Genomic DNA, 20,188 nt, shown 5'->3' with positions numbered 1-20,188 from the left:
TCGGCATAAATCTGAGGTTTTGTTGGGAGCGATCAGTGAAGGAATAATGCTGATAGGGTAACAGCAGCTATGCCTTTGACACAAAGAAGAAAAAATTAATTCAGGACCTTTCCATGTTGCTGAATGTGCATAGGTCTGTGGTTGGTTCACAAAACATCTCAATTACTTCATTAACCATCTGTAAAAACGAGATAAAATGACTTATCCTAACAAGGCCTTATGAAGGTATTTCTTTCTTTGCAAATAGTGTGTTAGACTCAGCTATCAGGGTAATGGGGATAATCAAAATCATATACACATTTGCAAATCCTATATGTGGTTTCAAATTTCAGCTATGTCATCGATTTAACGAGCATGGAAAACGTGTATATATGGTGGCACCTCGTTACTCCGCATTGTGTGCTCAAGAAAAATGCTGCATAGGAAATGAGGTTTTGCTTGGTTTTTGGGGAAATAAGTTCTTACAGCTCACTGCTTCGTAATTAGTTTTAGCGAGATCTGTTCCTTCTTAAACGCTAATGTATAGAAATATGCTAAAATCAACAGTATTAAATGCCGGCAACGTGGTGGGCTGACTGCAGGCTGGGAGGTTGATGTAGCATTTGCTGCCGGCGTAGGTGTGGGTCTGGCAGCGATGGGGCTGTATGGCCCGGCAGTGGGGGGCAGCTCACTGCATTGTCCCAGTCTGGAAATTGGGTTCTGGGGAGCAGGATCAGGCCAGGAGAGAGCCTCTGGGTTTCAAAACAGCAGCAACAACGAAAAAACAAAACCATATGGCGAAGCAGTTTTGCAGATTGGGGTGGGAGAAATGATCAAGTGCTTCGCTAACAGTTTTGGGAGCGTAGAGAGAGCAGCTTTGTGAGAAAAAGAGCAAGAGGTGTCCTGGCACGTCCCTGTTGATGGGGGCACCGCGGCGTTGGGTTCAGGCCACAAACGACACGCTCGTGCATAAGAGATGAAATCGTGGCTGGAATGAAGTCAATGACTCCAGCGGAGCCAGGGCTTCAGCACAGCACTTTGTCCTTCGCCGAAGCTGGCCCGTGGCTGGTTGATTGTGTGGGCTTGATTATGGGCTATGAGTACCTTGTCAGGGAGAATATACTAAGTGCTCTTTAATCAGCTGGAGAAGGGCGTAACGAGAACTTTGATATCTTGATAATCAAGAATGGATGCCCTCTCAAAGAATGCACTTTATTCAAACATATTTTTGAGCTCAGGCTGGATGTAAATCCATGGCCTGTGCTGTAGGAGAGAAAAGATTTAATGACCATTTAATCTTAAAATCTCACTCATTTTTCCTTTCTTTCTGATGTAAAAATATCATTTGATAGACTCTTTGTAATGAGGTGGGAATAACTGGTTGTACTGGTGGAACATTCAGCACTTTTATCAGACAACTCAACCTGATCCTGAAGTAGCTCTGTCGTGCCATTAATCCATATTTTCACAGGGTTTACCCAGTACATGTTTAGTGATATTTTTAACCCCATTTCCAAGTGTAAGTGGATGGAGATCATACAAACGATGCTGTACCTCGTGTTGAAGCTCACAGCCCATGGTCTGCAGACCTTTTGGCCGATGACTTTTTTTTTAGCATTAACACCGTCCTGTTGTTCAAGATTTTGGTTCTTTGAGAAGAAATCGCGGATGTCTACATCTACAAGGATGTCCTTGGATACTTTTCCCAAGTATCCGTGTGGCTTTTCAGCTAGCAGCTGTATCATTAGAGAGGTCAGAGAAGTTCACGTGCAACCCAAGGCGTTTGTGAATCCTGAACGGAGCAAGAAGCGATGACGCCGTACGACTGTAGAGCGTGGCACCCTCCCTCCTCCAGGCATTGGGGTGTTTGTAGAGCAGAGAAGCAGCTGGCGAGGCACTGCTGGGGCACAGGTGGCTGTGAGAGGCAAAAGGAGCTGTCCTAAATGAGAATAAGTTGGACAAAGTTAAGGGATGAGAAGATTTGTGTGTATTGCAAGAGGTACTGGGCAATTCATAGACCAAAGGCATCGCAGTGACCAGCTGCTGTGGTTTGACAAAGCACTAGACAGACATCTGCTTCCATCCCCGCACACCTCCATCGGTGTGTTATCAGCATAATTCTCCTCCTAAAACCAAAACACGGCACCATACCAGCTACTAGGAGGAAAATCAACTCTGTCCTAGTCAAAACCAGGACATCAGGTAGGATGTCTTCACAGATTGAAGCTATTGAATTGTGTGCGCTAACTTCTGCACCAGTTGTACTTCTGATGGCTGGAAACTGCTTGTCCATCTGGTTCCAGTACGAAGTTGAAATATGCCGTAGTAAATCCGTAAGAAATGGACGCAGTTACTTACTGTTTCTTTCTACTTCTACGGGAGAACCAGTTAATTACTTGGAGATGATTTTGGAAGATCTGGTAGCTGTTAATTTTGGTAGGAATATTCATTTATATTATGTAATTTTTATGTTTGTGTCAGAAACAAGGAGTAATGTTTGATGGCTGTGGTCCAGCACATTTGCTTCAACATCTGCGATAAGAAAATGAAAGCGTTTTTTAGAGGAGGAACAGACTCATGTAAAAGCAAACAAACCCAGCAGACCTCCTTGGCGTATGGCTCTGCTTGCTGGTATTTCAGACACCACGGGTGGCATTTGGGGCCAGCTCATTACCTGAGTGTGGGTGTCTTAAAAACTGTCCGGTTGGTGCTGACGGAAAGATTTGGCTCACCCTAAGACGTGCACCCTGAACTTGGCTTGGTTTTATACAAGTAAGTGTTTAGGGCCATCTGAGACAGCTTCAGACACGTGGCATGTCCACGTGGACACCTTTTGTAAGGCAAAGGGTAACTTGGGGCACTGATCTTTCTCCTAATTCCTTTTCTGTTCAGGCTTTTCAAGTTATTTCTTTATGTGCTGTTTTCCTTCACTTGAAGCTTTCTTCCTCTCTCCTCACCATATTTATGAACTTCCCTCTTCCAACTCCAAAACAGCGTCATTAATCCAGTACCACTTACAACCTCACATACATCTCTCTTTTCCTACCGTGGCTGTGCCTCTTCCTGTGGCTTTCCGAGCCCTGGCTTTAATACCAGGCTATAAACAGTCCATTCTCACCTTGCTGAAAGCTGGTATTGTTCTGCCTGCAAATTGCTCCCTTGGTTCAACGCGTAAGTGGCTCTAGGATTGTGATTTGATACGCTTTTTATGTCTGTACTATGATTTTCTATTTTTTTCCATCAGTAAGAATCTGTGAAAAGTGTGGTCTCTTGGGGCCGTTATTGATCAGCTGTTTTATATATGCCCCATTCCCCAACAAAAAGAATGTCTTTTTTTTTTTTTTTTTTAAAAAAAACTTAACTACCTCTTTTGCTCTTGTAGATCCAGGTCTGCACAGGCAACAATTTTTCCTGCAGCGCCCGTCCAACGTGGTGGCCATGGAAGGGAAGGATGCTGTTTTGGAGTGCTGCGTCTCTGGGTACCCCCCTCCCACCTTCACGTGGCTGCGAGGAGAGGAAGTGCTCCCCATCAGGTAGCTCACCCCTTCGTGCCTTTCATATCATAACATTTACCTTGAGCAAATTAAAGGCAAACCATTGAGTAATACTTGAAGTTCAGTGGGGTAGACTTGGAGGCCGTGAAATTTTCTCCTAAATATTAATGTCACTGGCCCAGTTTTTTACCTGCCAATGTAATTAATCTCTACACCAAATCTGAGGGTGGAATTCGATCGTAAATGTCACCTGCTACAATGGATTATTAGGCTGGTATTTAAAATGGAAGTGTCAAGTTATTAACAGCAAAAATCGCAGCTGAGAGTCACTTGTGGAATAATTTACGATGTGTGTTTTGCTGGATAGAGATCCCATCTTAACGCACTGCAAACATACAATATCAATGTTTCAGGTCCAAAAAGTATTCATTACTGGCTGGCAGTAACTTACTCATATCAAACGTGACCGATGATGATTCAGGGACATACACGTGCGTCGTCACCTACAAAAACGAGAACAGCAGCGGCTCGGCAGAACTGTCAGTGATGGGTGAGTACGTGAACTACTCCTGCTTTGCTTCTCCAGGAATGTTTCTAATCATTGCCTTTTTCACAAAGACTTAATTTCCATAACTCCAAGTAATTGTAAACTGTACAATTCCTTCGCAACAATCAGGTATTTACACCCATGGAAACCAAATCCTATAAATCTTTGGATACATCCTCTGTGTCTTATAGCCTTGCTGTTGCTGAGTATCTTATGGTATTGGATGCTAACTCCTGTAGTGTTCTGTAAATGGTCCTTCCCTCTGTTTCTGCTTCCTGAAGCCTTATTTCTGCTGTTAAAATGCATGTCACTGTTGTGCGCAGTGAGAAGTACAATGGGTGAAAATCAGGTCTGTAGCTGCTCGACAAGTGCGCCCTGTTTTCCTGGATGGGTCTGCAATATTATTAGGATCAGAAACAGGGCTTGTCCTTCAGGGTGCGTGTGTGACTGTCAATATATTAAGGTAAGAAAAGTCAATGTATGTTAGAGTATTTCCACCAAAATACCGAAAGTTCAAGTCAACTTGTGAAAGTACTCGCTCAGCAGTGATGGTCTGAGGGTTCCTGTTGTTAAATGTTATGGAAGCACCCTCCTGTCCGAACCTGCTTTCTCAGATCTCAAGTCACACATCCCTTCTTCATGGCAATTATTAATGAATAAGAAATGTATAGATCTGAGAGCTGCCTTTTTTTCTATTTTCTTCATTTAAACCCTTGAGCAGTAGCAGAGTACCTCAGTGTTGTTCAATCAGATCTGAAATATTACGTAGTTAATTCTTAGTCAAACAATAATGTATTTCAATGTACTCTTCATTTTACATTCTGACTTTAAAGCTTATGCATAAAAATACTTTCATTAGTGAATACTGCCTTAATTTGGATTATAGGATATTCAGTGCTTGTACAACAATATCCTTTTATCTAGCTGTAATAAAATATAATAATTGCTGATGATAGAGGGTTCAGTTCTGTTTCCTTGGGTACGTTAGCAGAATACATTGTTTTACTGGGTAAAAATAAAAATGTGGATTTATTATTGCAGAAGTTCAACTTGTGAAATTGTTTTCATTATAAGGAATTATACAAAAAAGGCAGGTGACTTCTTGGGCAGTGTACTTGTTGTACTGAAAGATGTTGAGTTCAAATCTAGAATGCAGTGGGTGACTAAGAGTTGATTGGGAAGTAGAAATTAGATTAATATTTCTCCCCAACAATAGAGTATCAGTATCAATAGCAGTATCTCTTGGTAAGAGCAACTGTGGCTGGATGATCGTTGTGTTGATTCTTGCGTAGATTGTTTATGGCCATGTGATTCACATAAAAATTAATAGGAATTTTGCACCTAGGTCCTTTGTATAGCTGTTGAAAAATTTATTCCTGCCTGCATTTGGTGTATAATGCATCTAGCCATAGCTACGTTACGCCTTTTTCTGTAAGTGTCATGTAGAAATTAAAGGCGCATAAATTTTCTTGAGCATTCTGAGAGGTATGTGATGGCAGTATGACACAACTGGAAGGTCGAATACAGAAATGAAAAACTTTAAAAGGAGGAAACGTAATGCCAAGATAGTACTAAGAATGAACCTAGAACTGCACAAGGATGAAAGATGCCACAATTGCTGACTCTTTGCAATCTCAAGAGGAAGCCAAAACTGCATTGCCATGGCACAATTCAATTGTACTCCCTGTGTTTGTATTATATAAAAGAAGCAGTTGCTATGAGCTGGGTTGATTTTTTTTTCTTTAAGTTCCTTTTCACATATGTTACCGAGGAATTTACAAATTCGGAGCAGATAAAAAAGGCACAATATTTATGTGCGTTTCTTGTTTTCATGAGTAAATCATTCCTTTGTGACAGGCAACTGAAAACGAAGCGTCGTGTTCATGTATGTTTGCATTAATAAGCAACTGTTCAAAGGATTCAAATGTTATTAAGTGGCTAAAACTCAGCAGATGATGATGACAATCCCCTGATATCTGTCTTTTTGGAGCAATACAGCAGGGCTACAAATCTGTTTATTTGTTGAATCCATCCTTACCAGTAGGAAACTCTCAAACGTACCAAGTTTCTCATGTAATTGTTGTAGCTCGTAAACAGAACAACAAATTGATAATTTTATTTTCGTTGTGCTAGATACAAATGGAGATATGTTTCCTTAGAGTTAATACGCTCGTTTAGTTAACAAACTGTAAATCGCTGATCTGCGTTTTGTTGCCAAACTTGCATTTTTTAATATTGATGTAATCCTTTAATTATTGAAGCATTTGTAGTGCGAAGAGGGATAAGCGAGACGTAAAAAAAAAAAATAAAAAAAACAAGTCCAATAATTATCTTTTCTGAAATCTATCTGGGTAGACGGCGTCAGATCAAAGTTAGTTACATCACGTGGTGGCAAGATGCTTTTGATCTTTAAAGTAATGAGGCTGTTCGCAAGAAATGGAGTGTACCGCGCAGTGGAATTCCTTAGTTCTTTTCAAAAGCTAAAAATAACTTCTTTATTGGACATAGGCTTAAAATTGCAAGGTGTGAATGAACTTGCAAGGAGAGCTGATAAATTTTGCTAAATCGTGATTTTGTAGCGTGGCCTTTTGGCAATATTTTAGCCACGTCTCCCTGCGTAATGAATATTAAAAGGTCTGGTGGCGATTACCTATTTAATATATAAATCATCTGCGTGCTCAGTAGCTTTAGGGAACTTAGAGTTTAAACAAATGTTTGAAGATTAGATGTATGAACGAGACTCAACTACAATTCCTTTCTGCGTATTTTCTAACTTTGAGAAGTGCCTTTTTTTTATTTTTACACCCTTTATGTCCTCAGAAGGGTTTTTGATGTTTTTTTCCATGTTTTATTCAGCAAGTCTGCTGTTTTTGGCAAAGAAAACACCCTACCTCAATGGCCTAAATGTTCTCAAAGTGACATAAATGTAGGAAAAACTTTTCTATATCCTATTTCGACATACTCAGCCCATTTTGGTGGTGGGACCTGTTTCTGGGGTTTCAGGTCCTGGTGGAGTTTCAGAATCGAATTCGGTAAAATTTTTGTAGATGGTCATAAATTTGTATGATAGGATCTGAATATCTATGAACTTTTTCTTTTTCTCCCTGCTTACTTTTTGGATTGTCCTTTGATTGCATCAAAGAGCAAGCTGCTATTATAGCTGTGCCAATACGGTAGGAGAAGAGCACAGCATCTTCTGAAGAAAAAAAAATGAATCTGACATGATGTTTGGAGGAAAAACTATTGCTAAATTTTACTATGCATCCATATGTATAAGGTATAAGCAACTTAAAAAATACTTCCACACTGCAGTCATCTATACAAATGCCTTTCACGAGGGAGTTTTCAGTATGGAGTGTTTTTAGCACTGGTTTCGTTTGCCACCGCGGAAGAAAAGCTATATCAAAAGTAAGGTTTGCTGCCGTGTGAGAAGTGGCTTATGAAATCACCTAGGTCTTTTTGACAAGAATGAACGATTGTAAGCACTCTGCATCTCAGTCAAATCCGTTTTTTTCTTGTTTTACTTCGAGCTCCGCTGCATAAATTCCACCAGCAAAATGGATATCGGGAGATCAAGGTCGTGGGAAGTACTGAATAAAGCGGGCATGGATCACGTTCTTGTGTGTGAATCATTTAGGTAGAGAGCAGCATTGAGAAGGAAGCCTGCATCGCCGTAATGTGGTTTGACAGAGCAGTGAAAGCCTGAAAAATGAGTAACCTCCTCACACTTCCTTTGCGTGCTGCTTAAGCTAACATTGCACAAATGCACGAGTACTGAAAGATTTGCAAAACCAGTTAGAGACTACTGCTAATATTCAGTCAAACCCAGCCTTGTACCCATCGTAAAATAATTTCTGAACTATAGCAGACGATCCACTATTATAAACCTCAGAGAAGCAGATGGATCTTCCCTGGGTTAGGTGTTGCAGCAGCTCTACCCAAGCTGGTGAACCCTAGAAAACTGATTTGGGGATCTGTTCCTTTGTGACCCTGCACTGTGGAACGGGTTAAACTTGCTCAAGTCTTGCTATCTGGTTGGAGAAATTAAACACAATAATAAACTATTATTCCCTGCTCTGAGTTCATAGTTATTTCTGGAACAGGACGTATGTATATCTGAGCTGGTGCAGTAATCTGTGATAGTCCCATGATGGCTTTTGGCAGGCAAAAATGAGACACATGAACGTAAAACCCAATCTCTCCCATTCATTTTTATTAGAAATTTTAATACCAAAAAAAAAAGTGTAAATTAAAACATTGATACTATTCTTTATATTTCTCGCAGGTCTGATTTTGAGTCTGTGGCATGGCAACAGAGGTTATCTGTCCCTACAGCTCCTCTGTCGAGCCAAGCCAACCTAAAAGTCCAAGGTGTTGTCCTGGCACCCTTTTCCAGAAGGCCGATGAAACACATCTTTTTCTCGTGTGATAAGAGAAAATCAGGGGTAGCGTGACCTGAGAATATCAAAGTCAAATGTTGAAATTTGGCCATGCTAAGGGACTTGTTTTCAGCGTGTCGATGTGGGATAGGCAATCCAAACTCTGGAAATCAGGGATTTACCTGTGGAAATGTATCCAGTCTTTCTAAGGTGAAGGTGTTGGAGGAGATGGATCAATACCTCTTTCTGTGTTCACTCCCACTTTATTTAGAGGATTTTTCGAATGTATTATATAATCAATGGCATTCACTGGTTTCACGGAGGCAGTAAGGTTTTCCATCCAGGAAAAAAATGAATTTGGACAGTGTTTAAAATGAATTTTACGGGACTGGGGCCAAAACGTTTCTATTGGAAATCATTTACCTACTGTTGCGTTGTGCTACTGGGGTGAATGGTATGGTCGCACAGTACCAATATGAATGCAACTAGAGACCCCATAACCAGTACAATAATGTTGTGGAGATGTTCTGAGACTGGATACAGGCTATTAGCTGCTTCATTCAAAGGTTTTGTGTATTTAGGAAATGAAATATCACAGTACCAGCAGAGCTGCGTAACCCTCTGACAGAAATGATGAATTCTTGGCACTACTGGGGGTCTGTGCTGGCACAAACAGTAAACTGCAAAACACCACAGAATACCCCAGGTTTCCCCCTGGTAAAGCTGTCTGAGCTCTGACAGGTTTTTTTACTGTAAATTCTCGTTGCTCTTGATCTCAGACTTGTTCTGCCTTCTGGAGGGGTGCAAATGAAGAGAGGAAAAACATAAGCGTGGCAACAGATTCAAGGGATGGAAGGGGAGAGGAGCTGTCCTTGCTGAGACTGATGTGTGAAGAGTATTTTATTAATAGGACACTTGAAGAAGGGCTACAAGATAGCATATGCATAACTAAATTCCTGGCCTCTCTGGAGCAGTGCTGAGTCAGTGCAAGTATTGGAATCAGCAGCGTTTTGCAAAGAAATATTTGCAGTTTTCCTGTTACGTACGAACATGCCTGACATTCTGATGGATGATTTTAACCTTAAACTACGTAAAACCAGGCAGCCAAGCAGTCTGAGCAGCACCACTGGCTTATCCAGCACCCTTAATGAATCAGAAAACTCATGGCATGACTGAGTGCCGTCGAGACAGACAGAATATTTTGGGCAGGTGCAAGCGCTAACATCTCTGACGCAGATATAAAGCTGATGAAATGATTTTTTTTTTTCCACTTGGAAAGATTATATTAATCTGTGGAGCTTCCTATTGGAGTATAACTTCAGGATTTACAGGTTTGTAGATTGAATCAAGACTTGGCGTTGTTTTATTGGATAACGAGAATGTTGAACAACGTAGAAAAGAGGGTTTCAATGGTCTCTCTTCTATTTGTGTGTGTGTTTGTATACCTAGATATCTCTACATACATGTGTGGGTGAGAAGTTCAGGATGGATTAAATCATTTACGGAGTGAGTCAACGCTGAATTAAGGTTGGGAACATTCAAGTCAACATTGAATTAATTTTTCTGTTGGGAAGAAGCATCCACTTTGCACATATTATGATACATGTATCTACCAAAAACCTTTCCCAGCTGATGCTGTGGTTGCTGGTTGGTACTGGTAGTGGTGATGGACTGAAGTGAGCAGCAGCCTGATCTTTGAGAACTCCCATATAGTGTTTTTTCCCCCACTCCTGTTTGAAATCTTACTTTGCTTCTTGAGCAGTTTGAAGTTTTCGAGTGGCTTTTCTTTTTAATGAAATCTGTGAATAATAAGGCGGATGCCAACTTGCAGGTAAGGGGAAGCCCATCCTGGTAATGGTATGGCCACAAATGGAATGGGAGTTGAGTGTCTGATTCAGACCCTTCTGAAAACGTAATTCTTGTCCATACATCACGAGTATCAAATACTTATTCAGCACGTGACACTCGTAAAAAGCACTTGAGTGAAACTTAACCTTTTCCAGTTTCTTATAATGGTGTTTAAATTCAATTCTATTAAAAATAAATACGCCTAACAAGCTCTGTGATACCCTTGGCTGATCACAGGAAAATTGCTCAATCTTGGTATGATCTACAGGTTTGGTTAAGGGGAAAATATTCGTACACAAATCCCTTTGAATTTGAAAGACGATGAATGACAGAAAGTTAACTGCACTGGGTCTATGCAGAGCCTGATTTTTAAAGTATTCATTTTGTGGATCAGACTGCAATGGCTGCAGAGAAATTCTGTCATATAGCTTGTTAAAGAAACTATTTGCTTTGTGACATGAGAGCTTTTCTGTTGCTTGAAACATTTAACGTGTTGGTACGTATGTGCAGAGCCATTGCAGTGGCCATGTTCTGATTTCTCCTAAAGCCACCAAGAGCTGTGCTGAGCACAGTCCTACCGGTGTAAGTCTTCAAAATAGCATTGCACCAACACAGATGCTCCCCAGGCCAACAGGTGATGGCATGGTTTGGTGTCCCAGACGCCTACTTCAAACATCTCTAAAGTATTTTTCTTGTTTCACTCTCTGGCTTCGTATACGCTCACGAATATTGCTATTTGCTCATGGGCATAGGTGTTAAATGGGGTTTATAGAGGTGCCTAAATTCTGGGAGCTAATTCTGACCAGGAGCAACATTGAGAAACTACTTGCCTTGTAGAGACTCAAGTCATCATCTTCTTTTTTGTTTGCTTGCTTGCTTCTTGGTTTGTTTTTAAGTAGGACCTTGAGTTTAAGTACAACCATGAGTTGTGTGTGCAAGAGCTGCTGTTGATGTGGACTTGCTGTAAAGTCTTCATGTTTGTTGGTTTTTTTTTTTTTTTAAAAAAAAAAAAAAAGGTTTAGCTGTTGTGGGGTCAGTTTGACCATCAGTGAGGTCTGGGCACCGAAGTACTCATTTTGTCCTTTTTTTGGGTGGGGGGAATAAACCAAAGCAAACAAGCCTCCACAAATTCCTTTAATTTATGAATTCCTGATTTTTCAAAGGCACTAGCATTATTTTATAACCGATTGTTGCGTAACTTGAAATGTATTTACATTTAAATATTGATTAACTTTTTTTATGAGCATCCAGCAGGGAGAAACAAGAGCACAACCCAGGAAAGAGGTACACGTTCTCTCACTGTGTAGCTCCTCAGCTAGTAGTAATGCTAGAAATCTTTCATAATGCTGTAGTACAATAAATATATTAGCACTGTTTAGCACCATGCTCTTTCCAAGAAGGAGAGCATATTATACACTTCCCCCAAAATGGAAAAGGACCAGCAGGGAAGGCACAAAATGAAATGAGTTTCTCCATATTGCTGGCGGAATTTGAGAAATAAAAACAACAGATGTCTACAAACATTTTAAACAGCTTGCTTTTTTTTTTTTTAAAAAAAAAAAGGCTTTTAATTTTTTTTTCCTCTTTAACTGTTTTAAGCAGAAAGGTTCCTGTGAGAGGAGTGGTGCTCAGTGCTTCACCTGACTGTTGGGTGTTCAGCTCTTTCTAGTTTTTCTGTGATTCAATGGGAGAGAAGAGCTCATAGCTGGGTTACTTCTGAGAACAGCCTTTTATCTCTCATACTATAAATGAAGAACTGCATGAATATAATTGTGACAAAAGAAGTGGTTTCTCTTTGCCCTTGGAGTGATTTGCTCTATTGCAGAGCTCTCCAGAAGACTTTGTGCAGCAAAGTGCTTGAGCGTAAGTCATCCTGGTACTTCCTACACACCAGCCCAACCATGCAGATCTCTTTGCAAAACATATTAGTGCCATTACTTAGTAGCAAAAAAAAATGTCTGTATTAAAACTTCTTTTAGCTTATGCTTCAACTTGTAGCTTTTAAGAACAGGTTGCCCAGGCAGTTAGCAGGTGTACTTAAATGAAAGCGGTTCCTGATTTCAACATTTCTGTTACCTGCAAAACTTCCCCCTGGACTCTGACCTTAAAGCTGCAACATTTCACAAAGTCATTTTTCCCCTCCATCAACAAAACTACTCTGCTAATGATACGAGATGATGAAAATCAGACTGAAAGGTGCTGAGAAATCACTCCGCTTACATGCTGTTGTGCTTCCCCACGTTCTCCATTTATAACGTGAGATAAATAGCGGCGTTCGTTAGACCTTTTTTTGTTCTCTTTGCCTTCTGGCTCTGCTTGGATTCGGCGTGACAAGAGCGATTGGCCATCAGTTTGATTAATCATTGTACAAGGTCCTAAATGAAATGAGTGGTGAACTCCGCTTAGTTATGGAGTGGTTCCCATTAAACTACGTAGTTAACACAAATTAATGCACCTGCCAAAATTCAGTTATTAAAAAAGAGGACAGTGTCCAAGACTGAAAAATGCCCGTTACTCGTGATAAATGTACCAAGTGCTATTGCCGTGGCTTTTCCCAGCTTTTGCGCTTCTTCACGATTCCCAAAGATGCTTTGTGTTATATCCCGGTTGAAAGGGAGAGGCTCTTGAAAGTCTTAAAAGAGTAAATGGTTCCGATTAGTTTAACTAGAGCGTATTGAGCGGGGCACGCAGCAGACTTCCTGCGAGGTGCCTGGGTTAATACGCACATTTATTAGCTTAGACAAACAGTTTGCTATGCCGGGGGAAAGGAGACGGCGAACTCAATTTAGACACCGGCTGCATCATCGTTCATAGGAGCTGCATAAACAAGCTGGCACCGAATTTGGGATGACTGCTAAATAATTGCAGCTTTTGAAATAACACGATTTCTTCTTCCTGCACTGCCCAAGGGAGACGTTCAATAAGAGAACAAGTTCTTTATCATAAGTATATTTAGATGTATAGTTACGCGGTTAACGGAGGATTATTTCTGTTCCTCCTGCAATTTTGGATCTTATTGCAGAGTCTTAATGTAACATGGTCCCGTACTGCTGAGAGGCTGCGGAAGGTGTGAAGCTCTCTGGTGGAGAATGTCTATGGACAGACACTTGCATGGTGATCGTATTTTATTTGCAGATATACACCAACGTAAAACTTCCATGAAAAACCAGCTTTGCTGACTATTACCCCAGCAGCAGAGTGGTGTTGAGGACTGCATACCATGGGGTGCCACAGCTAATGTGCTATAAATAACTTTGTAGTTAGTTTTGAAGGACTTGTGTATGGCCAGCATCTATTTTTTTCTATTCCCTTTTAAGCCTTGTAGGTGTATTAGATGTGCACAGTATGGGGTTTGCGAGCAACTCTATTACAATTTATCTAATTAAAGCATAGCTGCAGGCCAATTGGAGATAACGATGAGTGTTTTAAAACCACCTTCTTATAAATAAGAAATTACGAACTTGAACGGATTTTTTTTTTCATATGGAGAACAGAATTTCTGCTTGTGCATGAGTTACTCCAGTGGAGAAATGGTTGGAAGGCATCAGTTCTGTGTAAGTAAAATTAATTAAAACATTCACCATCCATTTAATGCCTATTTTGACTTCAGCTTATTACAAAGAAAGGATGTGAATGAACCCTATTTAGCAAAGAACCTCAAAGACCCTCCTGTCCCACCAGCTGAGAGGCTGGTGTAAACTTTCTCTGCCCATTTGCCAAATCCCACCTGCGCTTTTCCACAGGTGAATTTCTGGCTCTTGTAGTGATTCTGGCAGACAGCACATCTGTGTGAAATGGGGAATCTCTCCCAGATTGCAAAGAAAATCTTTGCTTTCACATTGAAGATCTTTGCTTTCGCATTAACTATCATTAGAAGTATTATAGAGTTCTTATTTGTTTTGCTCTCCTGATTCAAATCTCACTCTGTATGCAGTTGGCTCTTAAATGCGGCCAGTAAATGTTGTGATAGCATGAAGTGGGGTAAATGGACTTGGCCAGAGGAGAAACAAGGGTGGAGAAGTTGGTATTGAGCTCTTGAAGTTCACTGGGTTTAGTGTGAAATGCTAGCGGCCATGAAGAACATTAGTCAGATTTGTCAAAAGTCTTTTCCGTGTCATTGGAAATAGAGCAAAATAATGCAAATGACCTTTGGGGTACAAGGTCTTGGCCCTTATTGCTGTAATGACAGGGTATCTATGTAATTTTTGAGGTCCTTTTGTAACTACCCAGAACAAGAGAAGAGGGAAAATAGTTGAAATATTCAAACCATTGTCCTTATTTGCATGCAGTTTTGGGGAAAAAAAGAGAAAATTGAGATGGGGAGGAGCTCTCATTGCAGTTTTCAGCTCTTCTCCTCTAATCCTGATAGAAAGCCATGCACAGAAAGGAAAAGCACAGCAAAAATAGAAAGTGTGTCTTTGCTTTGTGGTTCTGACCTGTACTCATACCCTCTCTGGGTAGGGTTGTATTGCTCTATCCATCATTTGGAGACCCTCGTCCAAGTGTCAAACTATTTTTAAAGCGTTTATTTTAGCTGCATTTTTCAAAGCAGCCTTAGAAAAGATCGGCTGTTTGGCAAAGTCAGATCTCTGAAGGCAGGATAGCACGAGGGTGAAGGTTTAAGGATGAAAGAGAAATCCCACCGAGGTGAGGAAAGACAGGAACAGCACTTTTGGGCACAGAAGACGTGGATTTTGGGTGCTGTGTGGGGATGAGCTGTGTCCCCAAGTGTTTGGGGTTGTTTTCAGGCTCCCATCTTGTTGTAGCATTGTTTTGGAGCTGGAGAGAAGGCAAACACGCTGGTGTTGGTTGGAATCAGGGGTAAAATGAGTTAGTCTTCCTTCCAGAATAATGTTCTCAGAATAGATCCGTCCAATAATCTCCATTTTCATTATTTCTTCCACCAAATTTGACTTAAGTTTTATGTAAGCGGTCCTGTTTACCCGAGTGCAATTAGCACAGTCTTATGGTGCTGTGAGCAGGGCTCTCTTTTGTTAGGCTAATTTTAATTTCTTTGTGCTTAACTTTTGATTGTTCCTTTTGTAAATTGCTTATTGTTCAAAAAATGAGCAGGACTTCTGTGCTCAGCAGCTTAAAATGTAGGTCTTCACAAAACAGGATCCGTTTGAAGTCTGAATCATTTATTAATAGCTTCATTAAAAAAAAGTATTAATTTTAGTTAATGTTTTTATTCCAAATGTAGAAATCCTAGAGGCTGCGGCTCAATTAGCTTAGCGTGGGGACTAACCGGTGGCTGTATACATTTTCTCCCCCACAATCTTTAAATAATGGAAAAATGTATTCGTTCATGGTGCGGATGCTTTTGATACTTAAAGCAAATGGACTTCTAAACTCAGTTATATGAAATGCTCGTGATTAGTGTATCTTTTAAAAATAGTGCTTTGAATATTTTCTAGTAGAGGCTGTGGAGGTAGCTGTCAGATGAAGCTGGCCCCTGCTAGGCATATCATGACTTTTGGTCTGAGAACACTTTCTGAACCATGAGGCTAGCAGGAGAGACAAAGCTGTTTCAGAAGAAAGCTTGATTTTTATTGCATGTAAACGCATGGGATTGCAGCTCTATCCAGACTGTTCCTGTGCCTAATAGCTCTCGGGAAGCTTCAACTCCAAGTCTGTCTTCAGTGCCCACCTACACAGAGTGACTGCTGAGACCTCGGGCGAGACACTGCTCCGTGCTGCTTTCCCCAGGTAAAAGCCTTTGAGAAGTCTAAGATGCCACTTATTTTATGAGCGGGGATGCTGTAATAGCTGTTCTCCACGGGCAACGTTATTTGCTTTTGCAGACAGATGTCTGGGATGGAACAAGAGGTGATCTTTGAGCCCAGGTCTGGGGCTGGAGGCTGCATCGCTGCCCCAGTGTGAAGCATTATGCAAATGCAGCCAGAGCTGTGTCGAGGGCAAGCTCGTGTGTCGCAGGGAGGTTAGGAGCAGAGGGAAGATGCATTTCGGAAATAATTATAAAAACAGTGGGACCTGGGCAAGAAGAAAGTCATAGAAGCCAGGGACGAATAAAATTTCAAATGGAAGAGTGTGGCTGGAAGTCACTGATGATCTGTGGGCTAGAAATAGCTTCCACACTTGATTTTTTTTTCAGTAAGCACTAATGATTTTAATTATTTCCCCACTCTCTCCTCCTCTGCTGTACAAGTAGCTTGTTTATCACAGATTTTTTAAAAATAATGTCAGTAGGAAAGGAGTGAAAAGAATGACCCAGGTGGATAAAGGGTTACACTAAACTGCTGCACACAGATCTGTCTCCAAAGGACAGGCTGCAGTTCCTTCTGCAGATGCTGTGCCACAGTGCCTGCGGTCTGTTGTAGCATTGTTTATGGGTGCATTCTCCTAAAAAAAATAACGTCTCCTAAAAAATAAAAATACAGCACACTGTGATAATTTCCAGCTTTAAGCAGTTCCTGTCCTGAAGGCTATCAGTCAGTGTTTAATGGGGACAGCTTGCCTGTGCTGATGTCCTAGTCTAGTGTTTCTTTTTTTTTTTTTTTTTTTTTTACTGTGAGCATCAGGTGAATTGCCTGTTGAGTTCTGGTTGCCAAACAAGCTGGGAGTTTCTCTTTGGTTCTGTAGGTGCACATAAAAAAGACAAATATTTCTCTGTGGCTATCTAGGACAGTGATAAAATGAGTGCCTGTGCATTGAGGATGGAGGGTCTTTACATCATCTCAGAGAGCACAGCTAGCTAAGCACAGTATCGGGTATAGCAGACTTCATATATGAAGGCAAATAGATTTGTTCCGTTTAGGGCCTCGGTTTGTAAGATTATATAAAACATCCGTGACCTCTTGAGTTAATGATACAATTTGGTTTGATACTGTAATCCATATTTATAAATGAATTTGGCAGGTAGAGCTGGCACAGAGAGACAGCCTTGCCCACGGTATGTTTTCATACAATGTTGTCACAGACATGATTGCATTTATTAAATGAAAGATCTAATGGTTTAAATTGTTGCTTTCACAAAAACAATGATTTAGATAAAATTATTTTTCCTTTAAAAAGGCAAAATAAAATCAAATGGATGATCAAATACATATTTTTTTAAGCCAGGACTTTTGAAAATGAAATTAATATATCAAGTGATTTAGGAGACTGAGCATATTTCATATCGGCCTGTATAACTTTGGGAATGCAGGAACTAATTTTCTAGACTTATAAATTCATTTGCCTGCACCTTGCTCTGGTGTTTGCGATGGAAGAGCTCAACTGACAAGTATGAGGAGATTTAGCAGTTTCCCAGTGAGGCTTTGGATTTTCTTTTATTTCTTAAACTGAAATCATAGGAACCAGCTTATAAAGCAAAAATTGATTGGTTTTAACAATACTGGTGTGGAGAACAAGGGAAGTAAGGTTAGTGATGGCTCTTCCCCTCAGCCCTGGTGGTTAAATTTGGGTGCTGGTGGTGGTGGATTGGGCCTTGCAGTCCCACCACTGGGTGACCTGGTCGTGGGCACTAGGCCCGGCCTCCACGGCCTTCCCTTGTGTGGGGTCAGCAGGTTGCCAAAGGAATTGAATCTCATCCTGAATTTGGGTGTGGGTTGTTTCCCAACCCTGGGAAGCCATCGGCAAGCCTGGGAAGGCTTCATGTCCACAAAAGGCCTTATTAGGCCTAAAAGGCCTTATTAAGCGCTGCGTACAAGTCATACTTGTAAAACAAAGTCATTCTGTGAGCATATGTATGCCAGCCATCTAGGACTGGCATACTAATACTGTTATTACTGCTAAACGTAGACAGGGTAGGCCCCACTCTTACTTTTCTCCTCACATTTGGAAGGGGGGGAGATGTTATTTGGTGTTTTTGTTCCCGGAGACATTTCTTCAGTGTGCTCTTTCAGCTTCTACTCAGAAAAACAATTTTCTGTATTACACTCAATTTTTAGCAGAGCTGTTTCAGACCTTTTTTTTTTTCGCAGCTATTGTTACATGTCCTTGCAGTTTTCCCTTGAAGAGTTTTCCCATCCCCATAGCTTAGTTGCTTTATGAGGTTGCTTTAACACTTTGCTCCCCCGCTGCCTGCCCAGAAACCCAGTGAGCTCAGTGTCTTTGGATATATAGTCGGTTTAATGCAAGGGATTTCCAAATTCCTCCATTTCCTAGTGACTTCCCAGCCGTAGAAGAGGCATGGTTTGGCTGACTCCTGAAGACACAGAAAATATTTGAGGGAAGTCATCTGAGAGATCGCGCACATCCCTACGGTTTTACGCTACCAAAAATCTCCCCTGTAGCCAGCAGGAGTCTTGTTTCTATCAGACCTGCAAGGTTTAAGTCCTTATCTTCAGAAGAGAAGGATAACAATTCTGAGCAGCTTATAAATGTGTCTTTGTGAGGGTCTTCCTGATTTAAAGAAAAAAAAAAAAAAGCTCAGAAGAAACCACAACCTAGCTTAGCCTCTATTCCTTCCCCTTCTTTTCTGTTTTCCTGTTCCCCTTCATGCAGCATCCTTTGTGTTTGCTTTTGGCCCTGCTAAGTTCTTCTGAGAAGCAGAAATGATATTTATTCAGTGTCTGTATTTAAGTCTGCTCTGTGTCTTTGTTGTGCCCCATTATCTTCAAATGCATCATTGAGTGCAGTGCTGAATGTCTCTTTGGCCGTATATCTTGTCTATGTGGGGCAGCAGACTGTTAACTTTGCTTCATCTGCATTCAAAACAAAACGAGGAGGAAGAAGGAACAGTTCAGCCAGGGACAGAAAGGATTTGCAGGCAGGGCTGTGCTAAACGCTGAGGCTTATCCATTGCTCTCCCCTGCCCATCAGTCCTGCAGCTCAAATAATAATTCATGGGGCTGCTTCTCTCTACTCCATGGTGTCAGGTAAATCAGTAAATCAGAACGGGTCCTAAATGGGCTGGTTAGTCGAAGAAGAGACATCACCACCTTGTTCGCCAAGGGTTTAGTGACAATGAAGCCTCGTCCTTGTCTTCAGTGCGCTGATGGGGAAAGGGAGGATGTTTTTCTTGCTTTCTTTCACCTCAGGGAGAGAAAAGAGGAATTATGCCCTGTATACGGATCTCCGCTGACCACTTCTTTCTTCAGCTGCTCAGAGATTATTTAGTAATAAATTAAATAATTTTTCCTTTCTGGAGAAGCAAGAATAAAGATAGCTGTATCAATTGCCTACATGAAAGGGTCTTCTGGCCTCCTGATTTAGCTTTAATCTTATCTTTACTGTATTGCCTCCTTATTTGGTGCTAGGATAGCTTTTTTTTCTTTTTTCTTTTTTTAAATGTGAGGTATTTCTTCCTTATGGTATGCCTTCCTTTAAGAGATCCTGCTTGGGAGTTTGAATATGTGGTCCCATATGCTTAAAACTTATTTGCTATGAGAATGTTGGGTGTTCTCCATCTTCCTGAAACCAGGCTGCTGTGCAGTGGTAAACAGGATCCTGGGGCCAGAAAATAAGAACAAGAAAACCTGACCTCATAGGCTAGCATGCAGACTTCTCTACTTTCTGCAGAATATTTTCTATTCTCTATGTAAAATTATTTCTTAACTGGTTTGGAACCTGGATCTTGGAGCCCCAGCTGCCAGGCTGCAGTTATTCTCTCTTTCTGGACCAATGGATACTTGCACATTTGATGCAAAGTTGTTGGTTGTTGTTTTTTTTTCATGTATTTTTTTCACTGGTGGTGAAACTTCAAAGTTTTGATTTACTGTTTCAGGCACTTTTATTTGAGGTAATATTATTGTCACACCCCCTGTAATGAGGGCATCAAGGGTGCTTCTGTACAGGGCAGCAGCAATGTCTGAGCCCCAGCCTGGCATGCTTGCTTCACCTCATCTGAAGCTTTACTTATAATGAAATAATGCCCTACAAAAGGCAATAATTCAAAGAAGCCATTTTGTAGTTTATTAGAAACATGGAAAGGGATGCCTGCATCTTCTGTGAGCCAGCTTCTGAGGGGTTCTGTG

The 20,188-nt window shown here is 40.9% G+C and overlaps 1 protein-coding gene across 10 annotated transcripts in view; it reads left to right on the top strand.

Moving 5' to 3' along the window:
* Window positions 1-20,188, top strand: part of DCC (DCC netrin 1 receptor) — a 423,032-nt gene that overhangs the window by 188,358 nt on the left and 214,486 nt on the right. For all 10 annotated transcript variants that reach the window (XM_040540170.1, XM_040540171.1, XM_040540173.1 and 7 more), the window contains 2 exons: window positions 3,362-3,512; window positions 3,887-4,023. In XM_040540170.1, coding sequence (XP_040396104.1) covers window positions 3,362-3,512; window positions 3,887-4,023 — 288 coding nt within the window. The remainder of the gene's footprint in view (window positions 1-3,361; window positions 3,513-3,886; window positions 4,024-20,188) is intronic.

Source organism: Cygnus olor, chromosome Z, assembly GCF_009769625.2.
Source record: "Cygnus olor isolate bCygOlo1 chromosome Z, bCygOlo1.pri.v2, whole genome shotgun sequence".
NCBI lineage: Eukaryota > Metazoa > Chordata > Aves > Anseriformes > Anatidae > Cygnus > Cygnus olor.
This window is presented reverse-complemented; position numbering and strand designations above follow the sequence as displayed.